General features: G+C 42.5%; 1 protein-coding gene across 1 annotated transcript in view; it reads right to left on the bottom strand.

Annotated features, from left to right (window-relative positions):
• cpsf1 (cleavage and polyadenylation specific factor 1) overlaps positions 1-27,483 on the bottom strand; it is a 119,849-nt gene that overhangs the window by 74,795 nt on the left and 17,571 nt on the right. The window contains exons 4-9 of the mRNA XM_041183754.1: positions 21,975-22,108; positions 17,122-17,202; positions 15,838-15,989; positions 13,621-13,767; positions 5,383-5,522; positions 3,844-3,954 (exon numbers count right to left, since the gene is read on the bottom strand). Coding sequence (XP_041039688.1) covers positions 3,844-3,954; positions 5,383-5,522; positions 13,621-13,767; positions 15,838-15,989; positions 17,122-17,202; positions 21,975-22,108 — 765 coding nt within the window. The remainder of the gene's footprint in view (positions 1-3,843; positions 3,955-5,382; positions 5,523-13,620; positions 13,768-15,837; positions 15,990-17,121; positions 17,203-21,974; positions 22,109-27,483) is intronic.

Below are 27,483 nucleotides of genomic sequence, written 5' to 3'. Positions count from 1 at the left end.
CAAGAAACCCAGTAACCAATTGTACACAGGCAAATCCACAAACAGCAATCCATGCTATTATTACCCCTAGACCCATCTTTTCCAATGGAGCCATGGCCAGCCTCCCACCTTGTGCCCTACATAAACTTTAGGTCATCCAAGGTTCTGCTGTCCACTCGCTAACCACCACCAAGTCCTGTTCACCCATCACCTATATTGTTGACCTATACTGGCTCCTGTTCCAGCAAAACACAATTTTAAAATTTTCCTTCTTATCCTTCTGAGACCTCCCCCCTCCCTTTCTCTGCAACCTCCTGCCCTAAGATAACTGTGCATTTCCAATGCTGGCCTTCGGTTGCAATTTTCATCGCTCCATCATTGGTAACCATGTCTTCAGCTACCTTGACCCCAAGTTGTGGAGCTGCCTCCCTAAATCACTCTGCCTCTTTCTTCCTTACAATCTGAAACACAAGAATTTATAATAGAAGACAAGGAAATGGCAGAGCAATTAAACAACTGCTTTAGTTCTATCTGCACAGAGGAAGACACAAATAACTTCCCAGAAACACTAGGAAACCAAGGGTCTAGTGAGAAAGAGGAATTGAAGGAAATTAGTATTACTGAAAAAAACAGTATTGGAGAAATTAGTGGGACTGAAAGCTGATAAACCCCCAGGGCCTGATAATATACATCCCAGGGTTCTAAAGGAGGTGGCTATGGAAACAGTGGATACGGTTGGCTGACGTCTTCCAAAATTCTGTAGATTCTGGAATGGTCCCAGCAGATTGGAGGGTGGCAAATGTTACCCCACTATTTAAAAATTACAGACTGGTTAGCCTAACATCAGTAGTAGGGAAAATGCTAGAGTCTGTTATAAAGGATAACAGGACACTTAGAAAATATCAAAAGGATTAGACAAAGTCAACATGGATTTACGAAAGGGAAATCGTGTTTGACAAACCGACTGGAGTTTTTTTGAGGGTGTAACTAGCAGAATAGATAAAGGAGAACCAGTGGATGTGGTATATTTGGATTTTCAGAAAGCTTTTCATAAAGTCCCACATAAGAGGTTAATGTGCAAAATTAAAGCACATGGGATTGGGGATAATATACTGGCATGGATTGAGAGTTGGTTAGCAGACAGGAAACAGAGTAGGAATAAATGGGTCTTTTCCGGAATGACAGGTGGTGACTAGTGGGGTACAGCAGAGATCAGTGTATGGGCCCCAGCTATTCAGTTTATATCAATAATTTGGATGAGGGAACCAAATGTAATATTTCCAAGTTTGCTGATGACACAAAACTAGGCAAGAATGAGAGTTGTGAGGAGGGTGTTATGAGGTTTCAAGGCGATTTAGACAAGTTGAATGAGTGAGCATATACAGTATATCGTGGATAAGTGTGGAGTTATCCACTTTTCTAGGAAAATCAGTATTATTTAAATGGTAATAGACTGGGGAATGCACAAAGAGACCTTGTTGCCCTTGTACACCAGTCACTGAAAGCAAGCATACAGATGCAGCAAGCAGTTAAGAAGGCAAATGGTATGTTGACCTTCATTGCGAGAGGATTGAGTACAGGAGCAAGGATGCCTTACTGCAGCTGCACAGGGCCTTGGTGAGACCACACCTGGAGTATTGCGTGCAGTTTTGGTCTTCTTACCTAAGAAAGGATATAGTTGCCATAGAGGGAATGCAGTGAAGGTTCACCAGACTGATTCCTGGGATGGCAGGATTTTCGTATGAGGAGAGATTGAGCCAACTAGGTCTGTGTTCACTGGAGTTTAGAAGAATGAGAGGGGCTCTCATTGAAATGTATAAAATTCTGACAGGGATGGACAGACTGGATGCAGGGATGATGTTTCCTCTGGCTGGGGGGGATCTAGAACAAGGGGTCACAATCTCAGGATATGGGGTAGGCCTTTTGGGACTGAGACAAGGAGAAACATCTTCACTAAAAGGGTGGTGAACCTGTGGAATTCTCTACCACAGAGGGCAATGGAGGCCAAGTCACTGAATTTATTTAAGAAGGAAGTAGATAGATTTCTAGACTCTAAAGGCATCAAGGAGTATGGGGAGAGAGTGGGAGTATGGCATTGAGATAGAGGATCAGCCACGACTTTATGGAATAGCAGAGCAAGCTCGAAGGGCTGAATGACCGACTCCTGCTTCTATTTTTCTACTTCTATGTTTTCTCCTTTAAGACATTCCTTAAAACCAACATTTCTAACCAAGTATTTGGTTCCTTATCCTAATATCGCTTTATATAGCTTGGTGTCAAATTTTGTTTGATGATGCTCTTGTGAAATGTCATGCGATGTTTTACTACATTAAAAGCGCTATATAAATACAAGTCTTGTTGTTTAATAATGCCAGATAAATATTCCTCAGGATGCTAGAGCAAATTCCCCAGCGCTTCTTCAAATAGTAGCAAGGGGTCTATTTGCACCATCCTGAGTAGGCAAAGAGGCCCCAGTTTAACATTCCATCTGGAAGATGGCACTTTCAACAGTGCAACACTGGGAGTGTCAGTTCACATTAGCTGCTCTGGAGCACACCTTAAACCTACACACCATGACATGAAGGCAAAACGTTAGACTTTAAGGAAGGTATTGTCAATACTTCATCAATCATTACTGTCCCAGTGGAGACAATTGAAATTTTAATTTTCTCCCCACACCCCATCCCCTATATTGGAAGCCCCTTTAGGCTCATGTGCTCAGCAGTACTGATTTTTTTCCATATCCAATTCCTCTCTCGCTGAGGTCGGACTGAGACGCCGGGAGAAGGGCACCAAAGAACAGGAGGTTCCAATCGCTATCCAGTGAAACCCTGCTGGAAGTACATGTATATGAGCAATGGGTGAAGAATGGATATAGCTCCAATGGAATACACTGTCGAATATCTTATTAATGACCCATAAGTGCCAGCCGTGGCTCAGTTGATAGCACTAGTACCTCAGATTCACACTGTTATGGTTTCAAGTGCCACTCCAGGACTTTAGCCCAGATAATTAAGGCTGACACTCCAGTACAATTCTGAGTGAGTGCTGCATTGTTGGAGGTGCCATCTTTCAGATGACACTTTAAACTGAGGTTCTGCCTTCCCTCTCAGGTTGGATTAAAAGATTCCATACCACTATTTCAAAGAAGAGCGGGGGAATTATCCCTGATATCTTGGCCAATATTTATCCCTCAATCAACATCACTGAAACAAATTCTCTGACCATTATCACATTGCTGGGAGCTTGCTGTGTATAAATTCACTGCTGCGTTTCCTACATTACAACAGTGGCTACACTTCAAAAGTACTTCATTGGCTATAAACTGCTTTGAGCTGTCCTGTGGCCATGAAAGACACTATAGAAATGAAAGTCTTTTTTCAATACTCGGGGTCAAGATAAACACAAAAACAATATGCACAAAATCAAAATACTGCAGATGCTAGAAATCTGAAATAGAAACAAAACTGGCAGCATTTGTGGACAGAGAAACAGAATTAACAATTCAGCTTTAAGGTCTGTTAAGAATTTCCAGCATTTTCTGTTTTTATTACAAAATCCATTTGGATGAGCTGTCAGAAGGTAGCTGACAGAAAGGAACCTTCAAGAGAGGAGAGGGCGCGGGAAGGCAAGAGGAGTGAAATTTTTTTTTTTAAAAACGTAGTGGTTTTTTGAAATATATCAAATCAAAATATCTCCCGCCTCATCATTTATAGCATTTCAATGGATTAAACCCCTGCCCAGTCAGGGATTAAGGATGAATGTGGGAACACATATGCATGAATGCAAGAGTGAGAATATGGTTCCACCTCCAACAACCCATCAAGCTTGGAGAGAAATGCTGGCTGTGAATTGATAGCTTACGGAGTGGGAAAGACGTTGTTCCATTTGTCAGGCTGTTCAGGGACACTCCATAGGGTGGGACACTCTGGTTGAGGTACAGCAGCGAGTTCACAGCAAAGATGACCACACCACCTGCAAAATGGAGATAATCAATGACACATTGAGAAATTGACACTGTGCAATAAACTCACCAGCAAAGGTGCAAATGACACTCCAAATATGAAAGGGCGACAATAGTATTACACAGATCCGTGCGTTATGGAGCAATGGATCACACTGACCATGCTGACAAGGTTTGTTTCCTGCCAGTAGGAACTTGTACACAAGAAGAAACCCATGGCTTGTTGCAGTTTGGCCAGAGATCCATCCCTGACTCTCAGATAATCTACGTTCCATTTTCCAATTAATAAGGAAGTACAGAAGGACCACGATGTAAGGATGGTGGGGGAAGGTAAAAGACCACTGCCACTTGTGCATTGTTACTTAGATAGCACAAAGGTCACCAGGCCCGACTAAAAGTAAATCACTTGCCCAACCCCTTAGGTGGAGAACTTTTTTTCTATATTCATGGGACGTGGGTATTGCTGACAAGGCCAGCATTTGTTGCCCATCCCTAATTGCCCTTGAACTGAGTGGTTTGCTAGTTCATTTCAAGCAGTTAAGAGTCAACCATATTACTGTGGGTCTGGAGTCACATGAAGGCCAGACTGGGTAAGGATGGCAGATTTCCTTCACTAAAGGGCATTAGTGAACCAGGTGGGTTTTTATAACAGTCAACGAAAGCTGTCCTGGTCACCATTACTGAGACTAAGCTTTCAATTCCAGATTTTATCAACTGAATTTAAATTCCACCAACTACCATAGTGGGATTGAACCTGTGCCCCCCAGAGAATTAGCCTGGGCCTCTGGATTTCTAGTCCAGTGACATTTACCCCTGCACGATATGTATCATGGCCAGGGAAGAGAAAACAGGAAAACATACATTATGACTTAAAAGTTTAATTCACTCAAGTGACAAATTGAAGAGGAGAAATTTAACAAACCCTTGCTTGAACCTGTTTCAAATTGAGCTGTGATCGATAAAACTGCTTCACATTAATAAAGGAATGAGAAACTCTAGTTTTATCTAATTCCTGGGAATGGAGTCAGGAAGTGCAACCATTTATCTAGGGATTAATTAGGAACTGATTGGTTTCACTTTGCCAGTTTTCTTTCATAGAAGCATATGCCAGGCATCAGACTTTCTCACTGGATCTAGAAGATGTTATATCAGTTTGTTCCTTGACTGAGGTCTCTCAAATATTCAGTAATCAGAATATTTGTGAGGAGATTTCATTTGGATCCACAATAGTACAGGAGTGAATTATTAATAATTTCTTTTAAAAGAGATGTCTCAAGTGTAGGGCCAGGGTCTCCAGTGAAGGACACCAGCAAGATGGAACAAATAGACAAGGGAAGATCAGTTAGAAAGTATGGTTAAATATTACTAAGCTTGGTCACAAAACTGGCACCTTGTGTAACAACAGAGTTTCCGCAGTATCCTGTTGTTCATTTGCTCACCTATTGGTTTTGGTACTGCCAGAGCCTGGGTGCAGTCAAATGGTAGGTTGCTCAGTGACCAGATGACAGGATGGACTTTCTGCATGATATTTAAGGAGATGGCAACAATGCTGCAGGTGTCCTGTCGCACTGCTACACGACTGGAGACAAGAGAAAACATTTGCATTGAGAATCACACTCCTCACACCACATTTAAACATTTCAGCAGAAGACACCAGAAACATGGAAAAACAAAATTATTTAAGCAGAACACCCAGAATTGCCTCATAACAACAAAAGCAAAATACTGAAGATGCTGGAAATCTGATGGAAATCTGAAATAAAAACTGAAAATGCTGTAAATACTCAGCAAACCAGGCAGCATCTGTGGTGAAAAAAACAATATTTCAGCTCTGTGATCTTTCATCAGTTCTGATGAAAGATCACAGATCTACAAAGTTAACTCTGTTTCTCTCTCCACAGATGCTGCCTGACTTGCTGAGTGTTGCCAGCATTTTCTGTTTTTATTACCCCCCAGATAGTCAGGAATTAACTAGGAAAGACTTTGGTTCAATCTTTGATCTGTGCTTAGCTGATCTCAGCTAGAACAGCAGAATGGGCCTACAAATGGTCTCATTGCCTTAGGTTATTGCCTCTGCCCACATCCACGTTGGACGTGCAAGTACGTGAACAAGATTATCCACCGATGTGATGCCATCGCACTCTTGATGCTCCCAAGTGAAAAACTGAATAATTGCCACGAGAGTGAGGTACAACAGGGGCTGCAACCAGGAAACAACGACCGCTGTAAGAACAACAACCGCCTTTAACATAATGAAACACGCCAAGGCACTTTGCAGGAGCATAATAAAACTAAGTATGGTGCCAAGCCACATAAGGAGATATTTGGCCAGATGACCAAAAACTTGATCAAAGAGGTAGGTTTTAAGGAGTGCCTTAAAGGAAGAAAGTGAGGTAGGGAAGTGAAGCAAGGGAATTTCAGAGCTTGGGGCCTAGGCAACTAAAGGCACAGCCAACAATAGTGAGCAATTAAAAGTGGGGATGGAAGTGCGGATGGACAAGAGGCCAGACTTAGAGGAGTGCAGAGATCTTGCACGGTTGTGTGGGGCTGGAGATTAGAGAGATAGGGAGGGGCGAGGCCCTGGAGGGTTTGAAAACAAAAGGATGAGAATTTTAACATCAAGGCGTTGCCTGACTGGGAGCCAATATAAGCCAGAACAGTTCTGATAAAGGATCCCCTTACATCTGTCCTTTGGCGTTTCAATGCTAGCAGACTGAGTGCGTACTTCCAGCATCTTCTGGTTTTGATAAATCATATATAATTGACCCTTATTGTAATGGTTTTATTTTAAGTTGATTTTATGTAATTAATGCTTTTCTATCATGGATGCAGCAGCTAGGGATTCAATCTCTGCTCTCTGTTTTTACTCAATGTGCAAGTCAGCAATATTGCAGATTAGAATGGAAAAGATGCTGATGTAGTCCACTGCTGTGTTACTGCATTTATTATCAATGATGCTTTTCTGTTGGCACCTTGCAGACATTTAAAAATCAATTGTCCCTGATGTATAGTAAAATTAGCAATGACAATCTAATCTATTGAAAGGGCAGCCCTACCAAATTACATTCTGGCACAATCAAAATCCTGGAACTTTGTCTGATTTATTTCCTTGGACAAAGTTTTTCAAAGACTAAAACGAGCTGCTCACTAATTATTTTCCAGCATCATACTGAAGACAGAACTAAGGCAAGTGGAAAAAATATCCACTCGACAGTCAAGCAGGGCATTGGTGAGACCACACATTGAGTGGTGCGTACAATTTTGGTCTCCTTACTTAAGGAGGGATATACCTGCATTGGAGGCAGTTCAGAGAATGTTCACCATGCTAATTCCTGGGATGAAGGGGCTGTTTTAAAGAAAGATTGAGCAGGTTAGGCCTACACTCAGTGAGATTTAGAAGAATGAGAGGTGATCTTGTTGAAACATAAGATTCTGAGGGGGCTTGACAGGGTAGAAGCTGAGAGGATATTCCCCCTCAATAGGAATCTAGTAACTAGGGGGCACAGGTTAAAATAAGGGGTCTCCCATTTAGGACCAAGATGAGAAGCAATTTCTTCTCTGAGGGTTGCTAATCTTTGGAATTCTCTCCCATAGAGAACAGTGGAGGCTGGGCCATCGAATATAGCCAAGGCTGAGTTAAACAGGTTTTTGAACAGGGGGTGAAAGGTTATGGGGTCAGGCAGGAAAGTGGAGTTAAAATCACAATCAGGTCAGCCACAATCTTACTGAATGGCAGAGCAGGCTTGAAGAGTCAAATGGCTTACTCCTGCTTATATTTCTTATGTTCTTAAACCAAGCCTGCAAAGAAACACTGTGGAATCGTCAAAACATAAAAAAGTTAGCATTTCAGGTTTGTGACCTTTCACCAGAAGCCGAAACATTAAAATATTGTTTTTCTCTCCACAGATGCTGCAACACCTATTGAATATTTCCAACATTTTCTGTTTTTATTTTAGGCTTCCAACACTGCAGTATTTTGCTTTTGAAAAGTTTTAAATTGTGCTCTGAAAGCTTAGTGAACATTTTGACTGAATGCAGATGCTTTATGGAACCTTCAAAGACTGAATTTTCCCACATGCCTAGGTTGCTTTTCAACTGAAAATTAAACCAAAACTAGTTTCCAAACCAGCCCCATAGTTCAGCTGGCTAAGCAACACATCAGTTAGATTTGACATTTTATCTATGTTGTGGGTAGGCAACTGTAACCAGACATAGATTAGGGAAGAGATAAGATGAGCTATTGTTCAGGTGAAATTGGGTTGGTAGTGCTACTCCGCAACAACAGCCTGGGTCAAACATGCAGCAAGTTAGCGGAGAGCTGTCGGTACCTGTGAAACCCTAATCCCCCAAGTCAACACCTTTAAGATAAAGGAAGAAACTAGAAAGGAAACAGGAATATAAAACCTTCCCTATAGTCAGAAGGAATCACACTCAGCAAGCAACTGGTGTACTAGGAAGGCTGTAGTACTTAAAGTAAATAAGTCACCTGGTCCTAGGTTATGAGGGAAGTGAGGGTAGAAATTGTGAGGATGCTGGCCATAATCTTCCAATCTCTTTTAGATATATGGGTGGTACCAATCGACTGGAGGATTGCAACGTTACACCCCTGATCAAAAAAAGAGTGCAAGGGTAAGCTCACCAAGTACAAGCCAGTCGGTGATGGGGACGTTTTTAGAAATAATCATCTGGGAGAAATTTACCTTGGACAAGTGTGGACTAATAAAGAAAAGCCAGCACAGATTTGTCATAAAGTTTGTTTGATTAACTTGATTGAGTTTGTTTAATGAGGATCAATCAGGACAGTGCAGTTGATGCTGTGTATATGGGTTTCCAAAAGATATTTGAAAAAAAATACTGCACATTAGGAAGCTCATGAGATATAAAAGGGCAGTAGCAGCATGGATATAAAATTGGTTCAAGGATAGAAAATCGAGTTGTTGTGAATGGCTGTTTTTCCAGGCTGGATTGGGGTATACACTGGGCTTCCCTAAGATTCAGTACTCGGACCACTGTGGTTTTTGATATAGATTAATGACCTCTACTTGGGGGTATATGGCATAATTTTGAAACTGGCAGATGACATGAAACTCGGAAGTGTAGTAAACAGGAAGGAAGATAGTGATAGACTTCAAGGGGACATATACTGGCTGGTGGAATGGGTGATCACATGGCAGATGAAATCCAAAGCAGAGCAGAGACTTGATAGTGACCTCATCTCCTGTGGAGATTTTCCCTCCACAGCTTTTTACCCCATTGGCTGCAGCCCCAAACAGTCCATTTTTACCTCCTTTCCAAAATCCACAAACAGGACTGTCCTGGTAGACCCATCTTTTCAGCCTGCTCCTGCTCCACTGAACTTTTTCCTCCTATCTCATATCTATTTTTTTCTCCCTTTGTCCAGTCTCTTCCCACATACATTCATGATTCTTGTACGTCCTACATCGTTTCAACAATTTCCAGTTTCCTGGCCCTAATGCCTCCTCTTCACTATGGACGTCCAAGCTTTCTATACCTCTATCCCCTTGCCTGGGAAAGAGCAGAGAAGTCAGATTAACTGGATGCTCTTTCAAAGAGCTGACACAGGCACAATGGGGTGAATGGATTTCTTCTGCGTTGTATTATTCTATGCTCCACCAGGATGGTCTGAGGGCTCTCTGCTTCTTCCTTGAACAGCAGCCCAACCAATCCCCATTCATCACCACCACCTTTCTGCATCTGGCTGAACTCGTCCTGTCATTGAACAATTTCTCATTTAACTTGCCTCGCTTCCTCCAAATAAAAGGTGTGGCTACGGGTGCCTGCAGGGTCCTAACTATGCCGGCCTTTTGTGGGGTATGTAGAACATTCTTTGTTCCAGTCTGACTCAGACCCCCTCCCCCAACTCTTTTTCAGGGAGCATCGATGACTGTATCGGTGCCATTTCCTGCTTTTGCCATCAATTGGAAAACTTCCTTCAACTTTGCTTCCAATTTCCACCCTTCACTCACCTTCACATGGCCCATCTGTGACTCTTCCCTTCCCTTTCTCAACTTCAGTTTCCATTTCTAGGGATAGGCTGTCCTAATATAATCCCACCAACTCCCACAGCTGCCTTGGCTTTTTTTCATTCATTTGCAGGATGTGGGTGTCACTGCCTAGCTCAGCAGTTATTGCCCATCCCTAATTGCCCTGAGAAGGTGGTGGTGAGCTGCCTTTCTTGAACTGCTGCAGTCCATGTAGTGTAGGTACACCCACAGTGCTGTTAGGGAGGGAGTTCCAGGATGTTGAGCCAGTGACAGTGAAAGAACTGCGATATATTTCCAAGTCAGGATGGAGAGAGGCTTGGGGTGGAGCTTCCAGGTGGTGGTGATCCCATCTATCTGCTGCTTTGCAGGGTCAAAGGAGCTGGGTTTGCCCTTGTCGTTTGCATTGCCTAGGTTGATGCCATGGTCCATTCAGTTTCATTCCTCTTTATTGTCTTTGTAATGGTTTCATACAAGTGAATGGCTTGCTAGGCCATTTCAGAGGATATTTGACAATCAACCATGTTACTGAGGATTTGGAGTCACATGTAGGCCAGACAAGGTGAGGATGACAGATTTCCTTCCCCAAAGGACATCAGTGAACCAGATGGGTTTTTACAACAATCCACATGGCTTTGTGGTCATCAAACTTTTAATTCCCAATTTTTATTGAATTCAAATTCCACAATCTGCCATGGTGGGATTCAAACCTGGGTCCCCAGAGCTTTACCTACAGCAGAGGGGGCTAAGTGGAGATTTGATGGAGGTGTTTAAATCATTAAGGATTTTAATCAGATAAATAAAGAAAAACTGTTTCCAATGGTTGAAGAGCCAAAACCCGAGGGCAGAGACATAATGTGACTGGCAGAAAAACCGGGTTGAGGAGGGGGTGGGGGGCGGGAAAGCATGAGAAAAAACATTTTTATGCAACAAATTGAATGCACTGCCTGATAGGATGGGTCTTCAATAGGGATTGGATAAGTATGTCGAGAAAAAATTGCATAGATATGGGGAAAGATTGGGGGAGTGGAACTAACTGGATTGTCCTTTGAAAAAGCTGGCACCGACTTGATGAGCTGAATGGCTTCCTTCTGCGTTCTACTAATCTGTGAATTCTATGGAGCAGAAGTTAACAGAATCTCTCTCAACCGTCGATACTGATGACTACACGTGTGCAGAAAGATTATTCTGGATTCAGTGCTGCAACTGGGCAAGTGCAATGAATTATGATGACGAACAATGAGTTAAAACCCTCCCAGTCAAGTTACTGTGACAGCTCAGATTGCATATCCTTAGTAATTCCCCAATCCATCAAAGAACGCAATTGCTCAATGTGATAATGCGTTGCCTGCTGATGTAGCACAACATTTAAGTGTAATCAATAAACAACAGTAGGGGTCTGCAGTAAAACATCAACATTATTATCCTGTCAAGTGTGTAAAACACTCTAGTTGGCTTGGAAGTTGGTACTTGATTTTAAAAATCTCCTGTAGACAAAACTAGGAATGAGATTTAACAGCATTTTCTCATATCAACATTGCTGAGGAATAGAAAATACTGAGAATCTATCTTGCTGTCCCCCAAAAACGATCATCTGTAATTTCCAACTCCAGGATCTCTACTTCTACCCCCACTCTTCCTTAGGTTCCCCCTTCCCACAATTTCCAATTCTGTAATCTCCGTACCTTGCTGTTCTACTTTCCTTTTTTTTTAATTCATTTATGGGATGTGGGCATCTCTGGCTAGGCCAGCATTTATTGCCTGTCCCTAATTGCCCTTGAGAAGGGCAACCCCAACCAGTAATTCCTCTTTCACACTGAGCCTGTGCCACTGCGGTGCTTTTATTGCAATAGAGCAGCTATGAAGTGTGCAACTCAGCAGTTTTTCAGCCTCTGGTCATTCAACCAATTAAAAACCTGCATCTGTATCTATATCTCCATGACTTAATTGCTGGTGCTGAACTGTGACCTTCATTAAAACTTTACAGAACAAGGCAGACTGAATACTAAGCAAACATCTTTTAAAAAGAACTCAGCACTGTAGTTTGCCTTAAAAAGACCACTCAAGGTCCAGTCTACCTTAAACAAAAAAATGATGAACACAGAACAGACTCCCAAAGAGAAGTGTGAGCAGATGGGGGCAGGGGTGAAATTAAGAAAATGCTCTGAAGAAGAGTCATATGGATTCGAAACATTAACTCTTGTTTCTCTCTCCACAGACGCCGCCTGAGTTTTTCCAGCATTTTCTGTTTTTATTTAAAAAACAAATAGCTGGGGGAAGGTAGGATTCTGCTGAATGAATGGAGTTTAGTTTTTTGTTCATTCATGGGATGTGGGCCTCGCTGACTAGGCCAGCATTTATTGCCCATCCCTAATTCTTGTTTAAGAGTCAGTCACATTGCTGTGGGTCTGGAGTCACATGTAGGCCAGATCAGGTAAAGACAGCAGATTTCCTTCCCTAAAGGGAATTAATGAACCAGATGGGTTGTTACAAAAATCAGAAATGGCCGACGTTTAATTCCAGATTTTTACTGAAGTCAAATTTCACCTTCTGCCGTGGTGGGATTTGAACCTGGGTCCCCAGAGCATTACCGTGGATCTCTGGAATAGTAGTTCAGTGACAATACCACTGTGCCACTGCCTACCCCATGGGCAGATGGACCAAATGGCGCCCTTTATTCAAAATTATCTTGTGATTTCATTCAAAATACATGAGAACCACCTTCCTCCCAAACAAGCTAAAGAATTAAAACAATAAACAGTTAACTGAGAGAGTGAAACTTTCCACATGACTTAGTCCTGATGTGTTGACGATGGGGAAAAGCAAATGGCTTTGATATCCCACACCTCCCCATTGACGAATAGTCTGCTATCACTGCCTTATGTTAACAAACTTCACGGAAAGCAACTTTGCCCATAACCAAGAGAACACTGCACTAAATGTTGTTTTAACTTCTCAGCAGTCACACATCCAACACACTGGAGGTAGCTGACCCACCAACAGCAAAAATACACCCCTGCTGTCATTACATTGAACATGCTGCGAGGGTAGTGGCAAGTGTGATAAATAGAATGATTCAGATAAGATAATGCAAACGCAACTTTGGAACTCTGGCAGGAGGGATTGGGGAGAGATCGTATGGGAAAAAAAACAAAATGGAGGGAAGCACAGAACATAATTAAGATCAATTTAAAAAAAAAACGCTGACAACTGGAAATAAAATTCAGCAGCAGTTAAGTCCATCAGCATCTTAAATATGCAGAGATAATGCTGGTTACTATGAAGTGTCTCCACCTGAAGCATTAACCTGACTTAGAACCATAGAACACTACAGCACAGAAAACAGGCCATTTGGCCCTTCCAGTCTGTGCCAAAATATTATTCCGCTAGTCTCACTGACCTGCACCTAGTCCATAACCCTCCAGACCTCTCCCATCCATGTATCTATCTAATTTATTCTTAAAACGTAAGAGTGAGCCTGCACTTATGTCAGATGTAGCTCATTCCACACTCTCTGAAGAAGTTCCCCCTAAACCTTTCCCCTTTCACCCTAAAGCCATGTCCTCTCGTGTTTATTTCTCCTAATCTAAGTGGAACTTGCTTCTTTCTTTCATCACACTGCACACTGCTAACGTTTTGTGTCATTATTTATGGGGAAACCAAGTGTATACATACCCAGGCCAAGTCTGGTTAGGTTCAAAGAGGATGAGCAATGTGGGCTCGTAGTAGCCATACAGGAACTGCATGTCAATCACATTCAGCAACTTTTCATCCAGCTCTCGAACGTCGATGATGTAACTGGGGAGGAAACTGGATTTCTGCCTGTGGGTGAAAGAGCATGTTGATTAGATGGAAACAGCTATAGCTGAATCTAAAATCAATAGCTGAATCAATAATAAAATCAATAACTGAATATAAGTAATTGCTGCTACAAAAAATTACATTTCTCCCTTTCTTTAAAAAGCAGAAAAGCACCTAGTCACCAGCAGTTACCGTGATTTCAGTAAAACACTAGCGGAACTCCTGGAACATTCCTCACAGTAAATATGCTGCTTTAGAGAATTGTACTGTGCCATATAATGCACAATGTGATATTACACTGCTACAACAAACTATGCTAAACCTAGCCTGTCCCTTTGGCTGAATTACTGTCTACAAAAGGATACTGTGAGGAACATTAGTGGTTAATCGTTTTTTTGGTAATTAAACTTTGCGAGTGCTGATAAATTTCTGACTCCCGGGAGAAACCAGCCTCAAATGGCTGCGTTTCTTTTTTATATTTTTAACACATTAAAGAGTGAGTCAAACTCAGTAAGTAATGGGTGTGAGACGTTTTTAAGCCATTTTCCCTTGAACCATAAAACACACCAAGAGTTATACACCAACTCATTTTTTCACCAGGCTTTCAAACCTCAGAACATCCATTCCCCTCTCCTCAATCTTTCCTTCAGTGAAATTTTTAAATCCCAAGTTTGATACTGCTGAATCACTACTCCATCCTCTGCTAAACTCATTCTAATCATGCCAATCTTCCACACTATGAGCCTTGCTCTTTTGGGTTTGTCATTAAAAATATGCACCCACTGCATTTCACTGAAAAAGTTATGTTCAGCATCCTAGAAACACAGAACCCAAACGTGAATGCAGCTGTCTCTTAAGAAGTTTAATTTGTTTTTTTCTTTCCTGCCTTCCTCAAGACATTGACTATTTGCTGCGGTGCATATTTACAGATACTAGTCACCCTTTAGCCAAATCGGCCATCATTCATGTCCAAAACCCCAGAGGGGAATACTAGGAATGGTAGCATGGTGGTTATGTTACTGGACTAGTAATCAGGAGGCCTGGACTAAATCAAACACAAAAGGTTAGCACGCAAATGCAGCAAGAAATTAAGGCGGCAAGTGGAATTTTGGCCTGTATTGCTAGGGGGTTGGTGTTTAAATGGGGAAGTCTTGTTACAACTGTATAGAGTGTTGGTGAGGCTGCACCTGAAGTACTATGTGCTGTTTTGGTCCCCATATTTAAGAAGGGGTACACTGCATTCAAAAGAGATTCACTAGGCTGATTCCTGGGGCAAAGGGGTTGACTTAACAAGAACGTCTAAACAGGTTAGGCCTTTATTCATTAGAGTTTAGAAGAATGAGGGGTGATCGTATTGAAACGTACAAGATTCTGAGGGGGCTTGTTGGGGTAGATGTTGAGAAGATGTTTCCACTAGTGGGGGAATCTCGAATTAGGGGACATAGTTACAGAACAAGGGGACGCTCATTTAAAACTGAGATGCAAAGGAATTTCTTCTCTCAGAGGGTAGTGAATTCTCTACCCCAGAGAGTTGTGGAGGCTGAATCACTGAAAGTATTTAAAGAGCTGGTAGTTAGATTTTTGAAATATTGGGGAGTTAAGGGTTATGAGGAGCTGGCAGCTAAAGAGGAGTTGAGGCCTGGACCTGATCAGCCATGATCTTATTGAATGGCAGGGCAGGCTTGAGGGAATGGCCTACTCCTGCTCTTAATTCTTATGTTCTTCATGTTCCCAAGACATGAGTTCAAATCCCATCAGGGAAGCTAAATACCAGAATATTTTAAAAACCCATCTAGTTCACTGATGTCCTTATCGGTCTGACCTTTATTTGACCAATAGTAATATGACTGACTATTAACTAGGAAGCTACTTAGTCATCAAGAAGGTAGCTCAGCACAAGTACCGCAATAGAAGTTGGCTTTGTCAGTGACTGTATATCCGGAGAATGAATAAATGAAAAAATAACCACTTAGACCTAGTACTCATGGACAACCGGTCAATATCAATGCCTTCAGCAGAGATAGGGGCACGAACAAACCAAGAAAGAAAAGTTGAAAATCATTTTTTTTTTCTTTTTTAATTATAGCTTACCCCTCCCCCATTACTCCATCCTGTTCATCACTTAAGGTGTCCCTTCGGAAAGGCAGGACCACCAACTGTGTTCCATAGATCAGCATCACTGCACAGCGTCCATCTGGGTCCACACGCACCAGGGGTATATGAACATTTTGCACAAAACCATCCTGTCAAAGAAAGGCAGAGGCAGAAAATAAGGAAATCATTCTTTCAAATCCAACAGGGAATTCAGGAAAAACTCCTTTACCCAGAGAAACTCTTCTCTCGGGGGAGATCAAAATAAAAGATCATAACCTAACGGAGCTAAGCAGTTCAGAGGTGAAGTCAGAAAGCACTTGTTCGCACAAAAGGTGGCGGAAATCTGGAACTCACTCCCTGAAAAAATGTTGAGGCTGGAGGTCAATTCAAGATGTCAAAACCCAGATTGATAAGAATTATTGCACAGAATATATTTCATAGGAACAGGCCTTTTGGGTCCAAATGGTCTATGCTATTGTTTATACTTCACACAAGCTGCCTCCTCACACCCTACTTCATGGAACTCTTTCAGTACATCCTTTCACCTCAACCACTGCAGGTGGCAGCAAGTTTCACATTCTAACACTCATAGTGGGAGGCAGCTTGTGTGAAGTATAAACAATACCATAGACTATTTGGATCCAAATGGCCTGTTCCTATGAAATATATTCTGTGCAATAAATCTATCAATCCGGGTTTTGACATCTCGAATTGACCTCCAGCCTCAACATTTTTTCAGGGAGTGATTTCCAGATTTCCACTACCTTTTGTGTGAACAAGTGCTTTCTGACATCATCTCTGAACTGCTTAGCTCAGTTAGGTTATGATCTCTTATTTTGATCTCCCCCAAGGGAATAGTTTCTCTTTATCTGTCCCATTGAATCTTTTAAATCATCTAAATGCCTCAATTAGATTTTACATGCTAATTCTTTGCTTATTGACACTCAAGAGTTGAAATCAAGACTGACTGGACTATTCTCTCAGTTTCCAGGGTATCGAGAGTTGTGGAATTCCTTTCCTCCCCTCAATCAAAAGGTTCCCTGCTTACTTAACCACTACCCCTTGATTTGCATTCAAACATACGTCAACATCTTTAGTGGTGCCTTGCTCTAAGCAGTTTAGCACTTCAATAACTTTCTAAATTAAAAAAGGCAAAGAGAAATGACAACCCGCAGCAAAGAAAGAAAACACAATGAGGGCAAGCTATTAAAGGTCTCATTCTGCTGTGTCTCACACATACATGTCATAAGCACTTAGATACATGTGCCACTGAGATCCTACCTTCAGCTCTGGCTCCTCAAAATAATGCAGTGAGAGTGTTTTCAGGTCATGGGTTCCAGGATCATACTCAACCACAGACAGCTTGAAAAAGGAAAAAAAAAGCAGACATGTTTAAAATAAACAGGGATCCTCCAGCACCAGGGCATTAAGTAAATAGATCTTTGCATACTACATACAAACATAGGAGCAAGAGTTGGCCACTCGGCCCTTCAAGCTTGCTCCGCTATTCAATAAGGTCATGGCTGATCTGATGTAACCTCAACTCCACATTTCTGCCTACCCCCGATAACCGTTCATCCCCTTGCTAATCAAGAATCTATCCAGCTCTGTCTTAAAAATATTCAGAGACCCTGCTTCCACTGCCTTTTGAGGAAGAGAGTTCCAAAGACTCACTACCCTCAGAAAAAAATTCTCCTCATCTGTCTTAAATGATGCCCCTCTTATTTTTAAACAGTGACTCCTAGTTCTAGATTCTCCCACAAGAGGAAACACCCTCTTCACATCCACTCAAGAACACTCAGAATCTTAAAGATTTCAATCAAGTCACCTCGTACTCTTCTAAATTCTAGTGGATGCAAGCCTAACATGTCCAACCTTTCCTCATAAGATAACAGCCTAGTAAACCTTCGCTGAACTGCTTCTAACACATTTATATCTTTCTTAAATAAGGAGACCAATACTGTACACAGTACTCCAGGTGTGGTCTCACCATTGCCCTGTATAACTGAAGCATAACCTCCCTACTTTTGTATTCAATTCCCCTCACAATAAATGATAACATTCCACTGGCCTTCCGAATTACCTGTGGTACCTGCCTTTTGTGATTTATGCACCAGGATACCCAGATCCTTCCAAATCTCAGAGCTCTTCAATCTCTCACCATTTAGATAATATGCTACCTTTTATTTTTCCTGCCGAAATGAATAATTTCACATTTTCCACATTATAGTCCATTTGCCAGGTCTTCACCCACTCACTTAACCTATATATGCCACTCTGTAGCCTCCTTACGTCCTCTTCACAACTTTCCTACCTATCTTTGAGTCATCAGCAAATTTAGCAACCATACCATTCGTCCCTTCATCCAAGTTATTCATATAAATTGTTAGAAGTTGAGGCCCCAGCACCGATCCCTGTGGCACACCACTCATTATATCCCGCCACCCAGAAAAAGACCCATTTATGGCTACCCTCTGTTTCCTGTTAGCCAGCCAATTTTCGATCCATTCCAATATATTGCCCCCTATACCACCAACTTTTATTTTCTGCAATAACCTTTGATGTGGCACCTTATCAAATGCCTTCTGGAAATCTAAGTACAGTACTTCCACTAGTTCCCCTTTAACCACAGCATGTGACTACTTCAAAGATCTCCAATAAATTAGTGAAGCATGATTTCCCTTTCACAAAACCACGCTGCTTCCTGCAAGTGCTCCATCCCATTCTTTCAGTTCCTCTGCCTCCGTCGTATCTGTTCAGATGATGCTTCCTTCCAAAACGGCGCTTCAGACAAGTCTTCATTTTTCCCTAACTGACGGTTCCTCCCACTGTGGTTGACAGGGTCCTCAACCCTGTCTGACCCACCTCCTGCAACTCTGCCCTCACCCCTCCCTCCCAGAACCATGATAGGGTCCCCCTTGTCCTCATCTTTCAGCCCACCAGCATTCAAAGCATCATCCTCCACCGCTCCAGCATGATGCCACCACCATACACATCTTCCCCTCATCCCTCTGTCAGCATTCAGTAGGGGCCATTCCCTCGTGACACCCTGGTCCACTCCTCCATCACCCTCGACTCCTCATCCCCCTCCCATGCAATCACAGTAGGTGTAACACCTGCCCCTTTACCTCCTCTCTCCTCACTGCCCAAGGCCCCAAGCACTCCTTTCAGGTGAATCAACGCTTCACTTGCACCTCCTTCAATTTGTTTACTGTAGTCACTGCTCCCAACGTGGTCTCCTCTACAATGGGGAGACCAAGTGCAAGCTGGGTGACTGCTTTGTGGAACATCTTCGCTCAGTCCGCAAGCATGACCCAGACCTCCCTGTCGCTTGCCACTTCAACACACCATCTTGCTCTCATGCCCACATGTCTGTCCTTGGCCTGCTGGAACGTTCCAGTGAAGCCCAACGCAAACTGGAGGAACCGCACCTCATCTTCCAATTACGCACTTTACAGCCTTCCGGACTCAACATTGAGTTCAACAACTTCAGGCCATGAACTCTCTCCTTCACCTTTACGCCTTTTTTAATCCAATTTTTTAATAATTTATTTATTCTTAAAAACATTTAGTCTCTTCCTTTCTCCCCCAACCCCTCCCACTCATATGGACTTGAAACGTTAACTGTTTCTTTCTCCACAGATGCTGGCCAGACCTGCTGAATTTTTCCGGTATTTTCTGTTCATATTTCAGATTTCCAACGTTCACAGTACAATGCTTTTATCACCATGTTAACTCCGCTTGATTCCCATAAACCTTTCTAAGTGCCCTGCTAAAACATCTTTAATAACAGCTTCTAACATTTGCCCTAAGACAGATGTTAAGCTAACTGGCCCGTAGTTTCCTACGTTCTGTCTCCCTCCCTTTTTGAATAAAGGAGTTATGTTTGCTATTTTCCAATCTAATGGAACCTTCCCAACCCTAAGAGAACCAACATCAACTATTTCTCTAGTCCCTTCTTTCAAGACCTTAGGATGAAATCCATCAGGACCCAACAATTTGCTCAATGCCACTTTTCTGGTGATTGTAATTTTCCTGAGTTCCTCCTTCCCTTCCATTTCCTGATTTACAGCTTTTTCTGGGATGTTACTCGTAATCTCTATAGTGAAAACCGATGCAAAATACTTGTTCAATTCCTAACTTTCCATTAATTCCCCAGGCTCACTTTCTATCAGACCAACGGTCACTTTGTTAACTCTTTCCTTATTTAAATACCTATAGAAACCCTTGCTATTTGCCTTTATATTTCCAGCTAGCTTTCTCTCATACTGATTTTTCCTTCCTTAATAATCTGCCATTCTTTGCTGTTTTAAAATTAAAATCTTCTGACCTGCCACAGATTGTTGCACAATTTTAAGTTTTCTTTAAGTTTGATACTGTCCTTTTAACATTTTTAGTTAACCATGGATCTCCCCTTGGAAGTTCTCTCTCATTGGAATGTATATATTCTGTCCATTCTGAAGTATCCCTTTAAAAGTCTGCCACTGCATCTCTATGGACCTATCATAACTTCATTTGCCAATTCACTTTAGCTCGCTCTGCTTTCATGCCCTCAACATGATTGTCCTTATTTAAGTTTAAAATACTAGTCTTGGGCACACTCATCTCTCCTTCAAAATAAAAGTAAAAATTCAATATTAAGATTGCTGCTACCTAGGGGTGCTTTCACTATGAGGTTATCAATTAATCCCAGTACCAGGTCTAGTATAGCCTGCTCTCTGACTGGCTCCAGAACATGCTGCTCCAAGAAACCATCCCAAAAAAATACTATGAACCCCTCATCTAAGTTACCTTTGCCCATCTGATTTTTCCAGTCTATCTGTAGATTAAAATCCCCCATGATTACCGCTGTACTTTTCTGACAAGCTCCCATTATTTCTTCTTTTATACTCTGTCCTGTGTAGTTACAATTAGGGGGTCTGTACACCACTCCCACATGTGACTTTTCACCTTTATTGTTTCTCATCTCAACCCAAACTGCTTCTACATTCTGGTTTCCTGAACTTAGGTTATCCATCTCTAATGCGCTAATATCATCATTAATTAACAGAGTAACCCCTTCACCTTTTCTTAGTTTCCTGTCATTCCCAAATGTCACATACCCTCCAACCTTCAGGTCCCAATCTATGTCATCCTGCAGTCATGTCTCTGTAATGGCTATCAGGTTGTACTTATTTATTTCTTTTTGCACTCAGTTCATCTGTTTTGTTCTGAATGCTACGTGCATTTAGAAACAGAGCACTTAATTTTGTCCTTCTATTAGTTTCGTAATGTCTGGCCTTAGGGTTTACTCTTAAGATTTGTACCCTCTGTCCACACTATTAATGGAAGACAAAATAATCTGAATGTCATACGGAGCTGTATAGAGTAGGATATATTCAGTGTCTAGGACATGTATTTCTGGGAGTGTTCCACCCACTCTGTAGCTCTGGACCCAACAAAGGACTGTAACCTAACTTCCAAATGGCTCCATTCATGCATACCATGGAGTCTTGGGAGCCTGATATAAAGCCTAAATCCAAACCTAAACTGTGCTTAGAACTCACGCTGTCAATGCAAGCTGATTTTCAATTTAGAAAGTATCTGCTTGCAAGGGAACAGCACCAACAACTACACTCCTGAAACCTCCCGAATCAACTTTCAAAAAAACCCAACCAGCCAACAAGAGATACAAGCACAAATAGGACTGAACCACCTGCATTTAAGTATTGAATTATCAGGGCTTGGGAACTCATAGGAACAAGAGGGGTTGATTTGTATATCATCTCCATTTATCCACCAGTGATCAATATTTCTGGATACCCTTACTCAACAAAAATCCATCAATCTCAGTCTTGAAAATATCAATTGCTCCACAGCCTTTTAGGGGAGGGAGTTCCAGATTTCCACCACCCTTTGTGTGAAAAAAGTGCTTTCTAATTTTACTCCTGAATGGAGTAACATCATGCCCCCTTATTTTGGAATTCTGCACATAAAGAGGACATAGTTTCTTTCTAGTTACCCACTGGATTCTTTTAACACCTTAAAACACCAGAGTTAGAACACCCATCAAACTTCTAAACATGAGAGAACACACACACAAACACATGCTCGCACACACAAGCAAATGCACACTTGTGTTCTTGTCAGCTTACTTTGGCATCTTTGAAGCTGAGGAGGAGTGCATCCCGCTTGGAACCTGCCAGTTGTACACTAGCTATGGACATGACATTTCCAAAGAGCGAAAAAGATGCCATCTGCTCCAGCTTTTCTTTCCGACCTTTAACCTCTACAAAAAAACAGGAGACGGGCATTCAGCAATAAAAATACAAACCTGATCCCTTCTGTAATTTATTCATACTGATCTAAGGCAACAAACTATTCATCTCTCACTGCACAGTTTAAACATGTGCAGCAATGTACTCCACACAGTGCTCAGAGGGATCTCAGTCAAACTTCTGACAAGTCATATTAACATTTTTAACTGTCTTAGTTTGAATTTCTCAGTGTAATTCACCGGCAAAGTAGAAGTTACAAGAATATTAACTTTTTTCAAATTGCAGGTCCATGGATGTACAGAAGATAGCAGTAAAGGGTATGGTTCAAACCCCTCCGCCTTTAACTTTGCACAAGGTGACATTATTCATGAGCTTAAATGAGCGTCAGCACCAAAGGAGCAGCACAGCTGAATTTTGCAGTCATCTCTCTTTATCCAGAGTTGGCCTTTCCACGAGTGCTCACAGAACAGCGATCAGGAGTGAGAACCCCAGGTCATTTTTTTCTCCTCCGTTGGGAGATTTTGTAGCCATTCAATTCTGCCCAATGAAGGCCAGAACTCATTTTCACTATTTTTTATTTTTTCAACCAAAGACTGCATATCTCATATCTGTATATATACCATTTTTTAAACTTGAATGTTTCAGAAATACAGAGAAAATCCCCTGTTAAACTCCTCTCACTTATTTCCAGGATGACATATGTGAAGTAAGACACCCACATCATGTAAAGTTTTAGAGCATACAATTTGCCCCTATATGGGTATGTCAGTCAACACTTGGAAACAGATACTGCCATTAACTCACATTAAGCAGTTGATCCGAAGGCGACTTTACGAAAAATGCTCAGGAAATAAAGAGGTGGAAAAGAACTTGCATTTCAATGATGCCTTACGCAACCCGAGGGAAGAGTGTCCAGCAGTCAGCACTGCGATGAAGCAGTCTGGGAAGAGTGTCCAGCAGTCAGCATCGCTGTGAAGCAGTCTGGGAAGAGTGTCCAGCAGTCAGCATCGCGGTGAAGCAGTCTGGGAAGAGTGTCCAGCAGTCAGCAGCGCGGTGAAGCAGTCTGGGAAGTGTCCTGCAGTCAGTTCTTGTTGAAAATAACAAGAATGACATAGACCCCTCGGGCTGTACGGCTCACAATGAATGTTTGCATTGAATACTAATTGTATTATAATTGTATTGAAGCACCTCAGAGTGCAACATGATGTATGTTGATATCCCCAATACTATCGCACTGTCTGATTGTCTGTAATGACCATATTGAAATGACTGTAATATTCATTGATTGTATTAAAGCACCTCGTGATCCATGTGTAAAAGTTGAATCTGATTGCACTTTTTGTGATGGTGATTTAGAAATGTTTTGTCATGTTTTATGAATAAAGCATATTTTTCAAAAAAAAAGTGACATCACGAGACAGCGCGAGAGCGTGGCTGAGAGATCAGAACCAGCGCGAGTGTGGGGAAGCTTCTAAAAGTGACATCAGCACAAAGGTGAGAGCTGATTGGTGAATAGTGGGTAAGTGTTTTTCTCCAGTTTAAATCAGATTAAGCCAAGGAAAGATAAGAGTTCTGGTTTTTATTTAAAGTACATAAATAATTTAACTTTTTTTTTACTGTATTAAACTTAAAGTAAGGGGTTTCTTTTTGACTAGAGGCATGGCAGGGCAGCTCAATCCCGAGTTATGTACCACCTGCAACACATGGGAAGTCCTACATGCTCCTTGCGCTCTGACCAACCATGTATGTAGTAAGTGCCACCAGCTGCAGCTGCTTGAGCTCCGAGTTTTGAAGGCTTGAGAGGCAGCTGGAGGCACTGAGGTACATCCGCGAGGCTGAGAGTTTGAGTGTTTTGTGGATAGCACATTTTTAGTGTGGTCACCCACAGCTTATGGAAGTACAGACAGAGAGGGAATGGGCGACCATCAGTTAGAAGAAAGATATCAGGCAGGTAGTCAGGAAATCCCCAAGGTTTTGTAATGTTTTATGAATAAAGTATATTTTTCAAAAAAAAAACAAGAGTGACATCACGAGACAGCGCGAGAACGTGGCTGAGAGATCAGAATCAGTGCGAGTGTGGGGAAGCACACTCCCAGAAACATGATAGGGTCCCCCTTGTCCTCACTTATCACCCCACCAGCCTCCGCATTCAAAGGATCACCCTCCGCCATTTCCAGCATGATGCCACTACCAAACACATCTTCCCTTCACCTCCACTGTCGGCATTCCGTAGGGATCGTTCCCTCCGGAACACCCTGGTCCACTCCTCCATCACCCCCTACTCCTCAACCCCCACCTATGGCACCACCCCATGCCCATGCAAAAGATGTAACACCTGCCCCTTCACTTCCACTCTCCTCACCGTCCAAGGACCCAAACGCTCCTTTCAAGTGAAGCAGCATTTAACTTGCATTTCCCCCAACTTAGTCTACTGCATTCGTTGCTCCCAATGCGGTCTCCTCTACATTGGAGAGACCAAACATAAACTGGGCGACCGCTTTGCAGGACACCTGCGGTCTGTCCACAAGAATGACCCAAACCTCCCTGTCGCTTGCCATTTCAACACTCCACCCTGCTCTCTTGCCCACATGTCTGTCCTTGGCTTGCTGCATTGTTCCAGTGAAGCCCAACGCAAACTGGAGGAACAACACCTCATCTTCCGACTAGGCACTTTACAGCCTTCCGGACTGAATATTGAATTCAACAACTTTAGGGCTTGACCTCCCTCCTCCATCCCCCCCCCTTTCTGTTTCTTCCCCCTTCCTTTTGTTTTTTTCCAATAAATTATATAGATTTTTCTTTTTCCCACCTATTTCCATTATTTTTAAATATTTTTAAATCTTTCATGCTCCCCCCACCCCCACTAGAGCTATACCTTGAGTGCCCTACCATCCATTCTTAATTAGCACATTCGTTTAGATAATATCACCAACTTCGACACCTCTGTGTTCTTTTGTTCTGTTGTCTGTGACATCTTTTATCACTGCTTGTTTGTCCCTACAACCACACCACCCCCCTCCACTTCTCTCCCCCCACCCAACCCACATCCCCCCCCCCCACTTTAAACCAGCTTATATTTCACCCCTTCTTAGATTCACCTAGTTCTGTCGAAGGGTCATGAGGACTCGAAACGTCAACTCTTTTCTTCTCCGCCGATGCTGCCAGACCTGCTGAGTTTTTCCAGGTAATTCTGTTTTTGTTCCCCAAAGTACAACTCTCTCGAGAACTGTTTTTCTGAGTTGGAAAACAGTGAGAGCGACGGTTCCTGGGGAGTGCAGCCACGCTCATGGCACTGCGAGTGGCTCAGCTGCCTGGGGGGGGGGGGGGGGGGGGGAAGAGAGAGAGGGAGGAGGGGAAGAGCAATAGTGGTAGGAGACTCGATAGTAAGGGAAACAGACAGGCGTTTCTGCGGCCGTAGACGTGACTCCAGGATGGTATGTTGCCTCCCTGGTGCCAGGATCAAGGATATCACTGAACGGCTGCAGGGCATTCTAAAGGGAGAGGGCAAACAGGCAGAGATCGGGGTACATATTGGTACCAATGACATAGGTAGAAAGAGGGATGAGGTCCTGCGAGCAGAATTTAGGGAGCTAGGAAACAGATTGAAAAACAGGATCTCAAGGATAGTAATCTCTGGATTACTTCCAATGCCATGTGCTAGTGAGTATAGAAACAGGAGGTTAGTCTAGATGAATGCATGGCTGGAGAGATGGTGCAGGAGGGAGGGTTTTAAATTTCTGGGGCATCAGGACTGTTTCTGAAGGCAGTGCGACCTGTACAAGGCAATGGGTTGCACCTGAACCAGAATAGGACCAACATCCTTGCGGGGAGATTTGCCAGTGCTGTTGGGGAGGGTTTAAACTAACTTGGCAGGGGGATGGGATCCTGAGAGGAGGTTCAGCAGGGGGAGATGCACAGCCAAAATTAGAAGAGAGAGCAAGTGAGTCTGGAAGACATAGAAATTATAAGCCAGTTAAGGGACAAGAGAGTTTGGCAAGGTTGGATGGTCTTTATTTTAATACAAGAAGTCTGATGAATAAGGCAGATGAGTTGAGGGCACAAATTAACACAACAAAGTGTGATGTCATTGCTGTCACAGACATGGTTGAGAGAGGGGCAGGATTGGCAGCTCAATATTCCAGGATATAGGGTCTTCAGGCGAGACAGGGAAGGAGGTAAAAGAGGAGGGGGGTAAAGCAATATTGATCAAGGAATCAATTACAGCAGTAAGGAGGGATGACATCTTAGAAGGCTCCTCAAATTAAGCCATATGGGTGGAACTGAAAAACAAAACAGGAGCAATCACATTGCTGGGAGTGTACTATACACCCCCAAACAGTCAGAGAGAAATAGAAGAGCAGATATGTAGACAAATTTCAGAGAAGTGTCAAAATAATAGGGTAGTAATAGTGGGGGATTTCAACTTCCCCAACATTAACTGGGTTAGTCATAGTGTGATAGGTTTAGAGGGAGCAGAATTCTTAAAATGCATCCAGGAGAGCTTTTTAAGCCAGTATGTAGAAGGTCCTGGACTTAATTTTAGGGAATGAAGCAAAGCATGTGGCAGAGGTATCAGTAGGGGAGCATTTTGCAGATAGTGATCATAACTCTGTTAGATTCAAGGTTGTTACGAAAAGGACAAGGATGAGCCAGAAATCAGAGTTCTAAATTGTGGGAAGGTCGATTTTAATAAGGTCAGATATGATTTGGCCAGAGTGAACTAGGAGCAGCTACTTTTAGGTACATCTGTGTCAGAGCAGTGGGGAGAAATGAGGAGAAACTTCTTTAACCAAAGAGTGGTGAATCTATGGAATTCATTGCCACAAAAGGCTGTGGAGACCAGGTCATTGAGTGTATTTAAGACCTAGATAGGTTCTTAGATAGGATCAAAGGTTACGGGAAGAAGGCGAGAGAATGGGGTAGAGAAACTTATCAGCCATGATTGAATGGCGGAACAGACTCGATGGGCCGAATGGCCTAATTTCTGCTCCTATGTCTTATGGACTCTTTCAAGAAGGAAATAGGGAGAGTACAGGGCCAACATATTCCAGTAAAGACAAAGGGTGGGACCAACAAATCTAGGGAACCCTGGATGTCGAGGGATATTCTGGATTGGAAAAAAAAGGGAGGTTTATGGCAGAAACCAAGGGCTCAAAACAGCGGAAGCCCTGGAGGAGTATCGACTGTGTAGGGGGGGGGAATTTTAAAAAAGAGAGCAAAAAGTGGGCGTGAAAAAGCATTGGCAGGTAAAATAAAGGAAAATCCAAAGTTATTTTACAAGTACATTAAGAGTAAGAGGATAACCAGGGAAAGTGTAGGGCCCATTAAGGACCATCACGGTAATTTGTGTTTGGAGCCGGAAGACGTAGGTAGGGTTCTAAATGAA

Source organism: Carcharodon carcharias, chromosome 3, assembly GCF_017639515.1.
Source record: "Carcharodon carcharias isolate sCarCar2 chromosome 3, sCarCar2.pri, whole genome shotgun sequence".
Lineage (NCBI taxonomy): Eukaryota > Metazoa > Chordata > Chondrichthyes > Lamniformes > Lamnidae > Carcharodon > Carcharodon carcharias.
This window is presented reverse-complemented; position numbering and strand designations above follow the sequence as displayed.